Source organism: Cynara cardunculus, assembly GCF_001531365.2.
Source record: "Cynara cardunculus var. scolymus isolate 2C chromosome LG 2, CcrdV1, whole genome shotgun sequence".
Classification (NCBI taxonomy): domain Eukaryota; kingdom Viridiplantae; phylum Streptophyta; class Magnoliopsida; order Asterales; family Asteraceae; genus Cynara; species Cynara cardunculus.
The window spans coordinates 10,765,012-10,773,672 of NC_037529.1; the positions used below are offsets into that span (position 1 = coordinate 10,765,012).

An 8,661-nucleotide genomic window follows, 5' to 3' on the forward strand; every position below is an offset into this window, starting at 1 on the left:
CATGTTTTTAATGCTCAGACCCTTTTTCTTTATATAAAAAAAAAAAAACAAAAACATAGTGGAAAAAATGAAAATACTGCTTGTTTAACGAACATTTTTAAACATAACTAGCAGGGTACTCGCACAATGCAGTGAGATACATCTTTAATATTTTATTTTATTCTTTATTTCAGTCAATGTTATAATATGGTCTTATATGATTTCGAAAAAGCGTTGATGTTTTTTTTTTGAATAAAATATAAACTTGAAGATATTATAAAAAATTGACAAAAATTTATTGATATTAGTGTCAAATTAATTATTTAAAATTCCTCATTTTTTATGTAATTTTTCAATTCAATTCAATTTTCTTATGATTTAATTTAGGTTCAATAATATAATTTTCTTATAAATATAATAACTAATTATTTTGTTAGAACTCAATAATTACTCTAATTATATTTCAGATATTTTATAGTTTAAAGTGAGATATTTATTTTCTATTTGATTATGTTTATCCGTAGTTAGTTACATGAATTCAAACATGGAGCTTTAATAAGTGGTATTTATGCATAATTTACTTGTAATCTTGAATTTTAAATAATATACATCAATATAGAGTACTTCATGTATAAAAAATGGTTTTTAAAAGTTTTTGTATGATATAAATTAGTTAGATGGATTATTTATTTAAAGTAAAATACAAACTATGACGATAATTCCTATACTTTCGAAATTTAAAGGACAATGTTTGTAATTTGCATTACCACAAAGACCAAAAGCGTAATTTAGGGATTGTTTGTTAGTTGCTGAATGGTTTGGTACAAGACAATTAAGTGGTCATAATGATTAAGAGTCTCTTACTATATAGTGCAAAATGAAATATAATTATTTGGTAATTATTTACAACAAAATCAGGGCGCTGAATGGTTAAGGGAGATCCATGATACAAAATCATTGTTTTAGAACAATTAAGAAACAATTTTTTTTTTTTTTGCCAAACAAGATCCATCTCTTAACGATTTACAGACTGCCTATTAATGAAACTATTAAGAGATAAACAAACAACTCCTTAATCTTAAGATAAAAAAAATACTTAAATTACAAAATATAAAATAAACTCCATCGTATTTTTCTCGTATATCCACCCTATCCATCATATATATTATATGAGAATTTAAACATGTGGTCACCGTATCTCGGTATCTATCATGATATCAATTCAGGATAACATCATATCTTTTTCTTTCCAAAATCATTATATTATTTATGTATCCAATGAAGATAATACAAGAAGTTGTTTACCAAATTTTTTATTAAATTATGCATAGATAAATTTGTCTGTTCGGATAAATGAGTGTTGGTGTTTACTTTTTTTATCTGAACCAACAGCATGAATAACATAAATGACCGATTTACCCCCCAATATTAATTATTTGAACATCAAAACAAAAAATCATAAAGAGGCCGAAGATGGGGTGTCTCATATGGGAATGAGGGGGTGCTTTAGATAAAGGGTAGGAGTGTCATATTTGTGGCTGAATGGGGACAACACATCATTTATATATGTGCGATTAAGACATGTTTTGTGCAAATAAGCTGTAAGTAAACAACCCAAATGAGTTGTACGAATAAGCCAGATAGATCAATAAGTCTAATTAAGCCGCAAGTAAAAACCCCTTAAGTCTCTTAAATAAAAATAACAAATATTTTCTGATAATTAAAATTAAGTATTATTGATGAAAATTACTGATATAAGTTTTTTTATCAACGATTTTCGACAGATCATCGACAATTATTAGATCTGAGCATCCACATCAATAATAAAATTCTAGTCAAAATGGGCACCAATGAAATTTATACATCTTTCACTACATCAACAATTAATTTATCATTTATAATATATTTTTTTTAATCATTTGTAATTAATTAAGTCTTGTTTAACTATGAATATTAGTCTAAGCATTTATAATTTCATTAATAGAATTAATAATTTATATTTTAAATGATAATAAATAATGTAATAGTTAAAGTGTCGATGTCTTATTTAAATTTATTTCTTAAATACTTTTTAAGAAATATTTAATTTATTAACTAAATAAATAAATTTTACTTAAAGAAACTAATATAATCAATTTATTAACTCATTCTAATAAAACAATATAATATTATCAATAAATTTAATTTTGTATTTTTATTAAGAATGGGCCCATCTATCCTAGATGGCATGTAGAGGTGGTCAAAAATCGGTCACGGGCTAGACATAACTGGGTTTAAATCGGTCTCAGTCTTAAAAACACTATTTTCATAACCAGTCCTAATAAAAAAATCCAAGGCCCAGTTAAGGCACGGTTCCCGAGTGGGCCATGCCCAAACCGTGGAACGGATAATCATGTAATCGTTGACCGTCGTTATTATAACAACCAATAGTAAGGAGTAGGAAGAAACAAAAAAAACTAAACAAAAAAAACTAGTAGTAAGGTAAAACATAAAACATTACATCACAGGGTCGATGATTTAGGAGAAAGAAAGCAGTCGACTTTGGAGGCGTCGACGAAGAAGAGGAAGGCGATTTTTAAGAGATATGTGTTACGTATCACATCTTTATCGCAGATGAAACATACATCTGATTCCTTTCTATATCACACGATTATCGCAGTGTGAGTATCACACGATTAGAGTGAAGACAGGTTTAATGCAATAAAAACTTATATAAAATCACACTATGATTATGTATTCAGATTTCAGACTTCAGTACTATCTCTTATTAATCAGAAGTGAAATAAGACTTCAGATTTCAATATCTATTAAAAAAACAAACATCGCCTAATAGGTAAGTCTGAATCAAAATAAAAGACTTATGGGGCGTTTGGTTCGTAGAATGAAATTTGATGGAATTGGAATTCATCAAATGAATTTGACTTTGAGAAAATGGAATAGAATCTGATGGAATTTGACCATGTCTTGTGATTGCATTTGGTTGCATGGAATTGGAATAGAGTTCTTAACGAAATTGGAATTTTTTTTGTTTGGTTCACGGAATTCAACTTTGGAATCGGAATTAAATATCAACAAATGACCTTTTATGATTTTCTTGTCATTTTTTTAAAAAATTAAAATTACCATTAAACCAAATTACATTATTAACATCAGGTAAAATTTGAAATTATTCGCTTATATTACTAATATTTGAAATTGTTCACTACAAATTACTAAGATCTGATAACATCTAGAACTATTAACTACATACTTATTTCCAAAACCCAAATTCAAGTTGTCAAATCATAAGCAAAATCAACCTTCCAACACAAACCTCACCCATTCCTCTCGCTCCCTTTTTCCAAACTCCAAAAAAGTAACGGTACGAGATTGGAGATCGAATTTTGTTTGAGAGAGAGAGAGAGAGAGAGAACGTACCAGATTGGAGATCGAACCAGAAATCAGTAGATGAGATGGTAGACGCGTTGAATGAATTTGGATTAGGGAAGAAATTTGTAGGAAATGAATTGAAATCTTAGCATATTGCCGTGGAATTGTAAAATCTTTGCATGAAGGAATCGCTTGGAATTGAAAGGATTCCATAGTTTTATTCCATGAACCAAACACTCTATTCGGAATTTGGTCAAAGGATTGGACATTTCAATTCCACCAAATTCCCATGATCCAAATAGCCCCTTAGAATTTTGTTATACAAATTCTAAAAAATTATCATTATCTGAATAAAAATTAAAACAAATTATAATATCTTATTTCACATATAATTACTATCAAAATAATAGCAATACTAGTATGTATATTTGAGTAGTTACAATTAAATTAAAAAAAATATAACACAAGATAAGGGTTTTTAGAAAGAACATGACATAACATGAATATATTTGGGGTCGTATGAAAAATCGTTACATGCAGAGGAATTGTTTGCCAACGTACGGGTTCGAGTGTACGATAGTATTTCGAGAAGATCATGTAAAGATTTTATTCTCAAAGACTGTTTGAATTATTGGTTTTATTTTAACTGAGATATTTAAAGTTTCTTTGTAGTTATATTCTTTTATATCCGTTCTTTTTTAGTTTAGTGGGTCCCGTTTCGTTATAATTTTGTTGATAAGAGTCTTAATAAATACAACCACCTTTTAAAAGAAATTGAAATGAAAGCATCATTTTGGAGTGTGAATGAATAATAAGGCAACGTTTCCTATCCACATTTGTTGAACAAAAATCAATAAATTGCACAAAACTACCCAACAATGGATTGATGTACACCAAAGAGGACCTTTGGCCTAATGATATCATAGCCCTTGGCCTTCTAGGAGGTTAAGGGTTCAAACCTTACTATAGATGAAGATGGTGTATGAGTTTATTTGTTGCATTTGTCGTATATAAATATTATATACTTAAAAAAAAGATTGATGTACCCCTCTAAATCACTCCATACCTACATATTCATATACCCAAGGCTCCTCCAATCATACACAACCTTATAATTTACATTTTATTATTTTATATATTATATATATGCACGTTTGTTTATTTATTTATTTATATAAAATCACACTCTAATTTAATCCAATAAAAACTTATATAAAATCATAAGTTATATAAACTAATTTAAAATATATTTAAAAAATTGTTTCATCAAATATAGTGCATCGATAAAGAAAATGACCAAACGAGATAATAAGAAATTGATCAATTGAGCTAATTATGTTTTTAGATTTTCAAAATAGTATTACTATCATGGGTCATAAATTAAGTGGAAATAGATAAATATCAAGAATTTTCAATTTTATTTATAAATTTAATATAAAAGTTAATTATTATAAAAATAATTACGGGTCGAGCAAACCTGCTCAATTTTTTTTGCATCGCCGGTGCTTGACGCCGTAGCCATTTATTTTAACAAGTTAGTTCGGGTTCACACATTTTTTCGAGAATGGTGCTCCAAACTCTTTTGTCTAGCAGTATCGTAGCCCTTGGCCTTCTAGAAGGTCAGGGGTTCAAACCTCACCATACGTGAGGATGATGTGTGAGTTTATTTGTTGCATTTGCCGTATATAAATATTATATACTTCAAAAAGAAAAAAAAACTCTATTGTGAACAATTATAACGTGGAAGACATGTTACCTTAGATAATTATGAAAATCACACCGGAAGGGCGTTGTGGATAATCTTATATTGTATTCAATGAAATGGCAATATGTCAGTGGCTTTAACATTTATCAACGGATCATCGACGGTCCTTAAATTATTTAACTTCATTTTTTAATTATTGATAAATAAATAAAAATAAAACATTGGTGATGATTAATCTACTTTTGTAAAGGAGAGCTTTCATTAAAACATTTCTCGTTTGGAAAGCAGGAACCAGCTTGCTTTGGAGATCCTACATAAGTTCTCGGATCTTCAAAAGCTTCGCGGAGGATCTCGTGGAAAATGCTTCTTCCCCATCCTTTTGCAGTAATATGCTTAGGGTATGTAACACTTTTATTTTATCTGAAAATAATTCACGTCTGCCTTTTGATAATGCTCAAAAACACAAATATCAATTATTTCAAATACATAAAAGCATCTCCAACAATTTCCTTAAACTCCAATTTTAGGATGGGGACGTGAAGCCAATAATTGACATTTTTTTTTGCCTCTTAATAGGTAGTCTCTACATTGTTAAGAAGAAAATCATGTTTGGTATTAAAAAACCTGTCTCTTAATGGTTTAAAAAAACTCTGAGCGATTTTGTATCTTAAGCCTCCTCAAACCATTCAACACCTTAATCTTTCCACGGTTGCCCTTTCACACTCTTAGTCCACTTTCTTTCCATCTGGTGTTTCTCTCACGTTGCTCTCTCATTGTTCTTCAAAGTACAAATCTAATCTGCTTATGTTCAATCATCTAAAACCCTCTATCTACTATTGATTTAAACCCTCAATTTGAATCGAATTTACCATCGGTCTGTCTAGAAAGTCCTACATCGATCTTCTCCATGAATACTCGATTTTAAACCCTTCCTTCGTATATGTATTTTACAAATATACTATCCTTCAACATGCTCCTTACTGTTCATATAGTATGATATGAATATACCACATCAATTCGTTATGTATGGATGATGAGATTTCATTGATACAGAGCTAATTCCAATAGACTTATTGGAGTATACATATTATTTGTTAAAGCAACAACCATCGAATATATATTATTTTGTTAATCACTATATTAAATTTTAACTATAAATTTAAAAAAATATATATAAAATAAGAGATAATTTAGAGAATGCAATATATTTGTTATATTATTAAATATATTAATAATAAAATTAAAAAATTTAAAATAAAGCAATCATTGGAGCTACATATAATTTTAAAATAGATTTTTTCTTGAAAAGCTAAAAACTGTTTTTCGAAACATAACTCATTTAAAAACCGGTTGTGAGATCGTCGGTCACTCTGAAGTTTGATTCTTCAATTCGTGACTCTCATCTTTCAATGGAATCAGGTACGAAATCACCGGCGTGGCTCGCCTTGCCCTTGAAAACACGAATTTTGGTTTCGATTCTCGGCGTCGCAACCGACATACCTAGAAGGAAAGACGGCACCGTCAACCGCTGTCTCGCCAAAGTGCTCGACTGTCGGACGCCGCCGACGCCCAAACCCAGAGACGGTGTCAAGACATATGACGTCGTCGTGGATCCAGCTCGCAAGCTGTCGTTTCGTGTGTTTATCCCAATAGACTACGCCGTTGAAGATCTTCCGGTGGTTGTGTTCTTTCATGGAGGTGGATTCGTCTTCCTCTCCCCTGCCATGAAGGTCTACGACGCTGTGTGCCGTCGGTTCGCCAAAGGTTTTCCTGCAATCATTGTTTCCGTCGATTACCGTCTTGCACCGGAGCACCCGTACCCTGCGCCACATGATGATTCCTTTGATGTGTTGAAATTCCTCGATGATGATCATGAAAATAGCTCGAAACCATTACCGGAGAATGTTAACATTTCGCGCTGCTTTGTTGCTGGAGATAGCGCTGGCGGAAACCTAGCTCATCACGTTGCTCAACGAGCCTCCGAATTCAACTTCCGTCGACTCAAGGTACATCAATCCATTGCTTAACTAGCTAGATCTTCGTTTATACATCCAATTAATCCACTGAAAGTTTGTTAATCATTCGGATCATTTGTTTAGCTAAAATGCATGAATGATGTTTGAAGGTAATCGGCGTGTTGGCGATTCAACCGTTCTTTGGAGGAATAGAACGAACAGATTCCGAGATAAGACTGGATGGAACACCTCCGTTGTCGATGAAACGGACAGATTGGTATTGGCATGCGTTGATGCCGGCAAGTGACCGCGACGATCCGATCATCAATGTGAGTGGGCCAAAAGCGGTGGACATATCAAAGATAGATTTTCCGGCAACGATGGTGATTGTGGGTGGGTTGGATACTCTACAGGACTGGCAGAAAAGGTACCACGAGTGGCTGCGTGATTCAGGGAAAGAAGCATCCTTGTTCGAGTACCCAAGCATGTTCCATGGTTTCTGCGTCTTCCCGGATTTGCCTGAATCCCAACAACTTATATCAGACATCAAGGACTTCATTCACAGAATATTAGACACGGTAATTAATAGGTTTAATCATAAAGATAGTTGCCGTTTACTTGATTGCTTATCTAGTAAGCGTTCACCGATAAAAGTCAATACTAAGATTTATTTTTGATGCATAAGATTTTAGTATATCAAAATATATTGAATACAACAATTTAGCGGGTAAGCGCGCTTACCTGGGTAAGGGTCGTCATCCTCACTAACCGAGTAAGACTCTCTATCATTCTCATCATTCTTACACGGTAAGATTCTTGACCCTTCTCATGTTCATCTGAGGAAATTTATCCGGTAAGTAATTACGTAAGTGTTTAGTAAACAAGTCTCTACTTCCATATTTTCCTCAATTGTTCATAATGAACCAAAATCCCACCACTATTTCATAAAAAAAATAAAAAAAAACTAATTTTAATTACTCCCTTCGTTCCAAATCAAGTATAGCATATTACTATTTTAGTTTGTTACAACCCAATTCTCTCTCTCTCTATATATATATATATGTAACTTCAATTTTGGTGTCTTTTTCCCACTTGCAGGTCTAAGCTTAATACAATAAACAAGAAGATGAACCGATATGGTTCGTTAACCCGATGTTTGTACTTTTATTTTCTATTGTTTTGGTTATTGAATTTCATTCTTGTTAAGAATATCATATATAAATATTATATACTAGAAAAATAATTTTAATGCTTGGTTGACGTGATCCCCATTTCAAATCCAATATAAAAAAAATACAGTAACTTAGGGGCTGTTTATCCAAATGCTTACCCAATAAATGCTTATTGATATGAGTCTAACACTATAGTTTATTTTGATGTGTGAGATTTTAGTACATCAACGCATCGAATGAAACAATTTACCGAGTAAGCATTTACCTGGGTAAGAGTCGTCATCCTCACTTACTGGGTAAGACTCTCCATCTTTTTCATCGCTCTTACTCGGTAAGATTCTTGGCCCTTGTCATATTCATCCGATAAGAAAATTTATCCGGTAAGCACTTACCAAGTAACACTACTAAAAAATCGGGTTTTTCCGACGGCAAAATCCGTCGGAAATCCGTCGGAAAAACAACTTTCCGACGGATTTCCGAC

The 8,661-nt window shown here is 31.7% G+C and overlaps 1 protein-coding gene across 1 annotated transcript; it reads left to right on the plus strand.

Annotated features, from left to right (window-relative positions):
• The first annotated feature begins 6,366 nt into the window (after positions 1-6,366).
• LOC112507247 (probable carboxylesterase 18) lies at positions 6,367-8,237 on the plus strand. The gene is made up of 3 exons (XM_025111732.1): positions 6,367-7,059; positions 7,179-7,586; positions 8,107-8,237. Exons 1-3 carry the CDS (start codon positions 6,463-6,465, stop codon positions 8,110-8,112), a joined length of 1,011 nt encoding a protein of 336 aa, XP_024967500.1. The 5' UTR covers positions 6,367-6,462; the 3' UTR covers positions 8,113-8,237.
• The last annotated feature ends 424 nt before the right edge of the window (positions 8,238-8,661 follow it).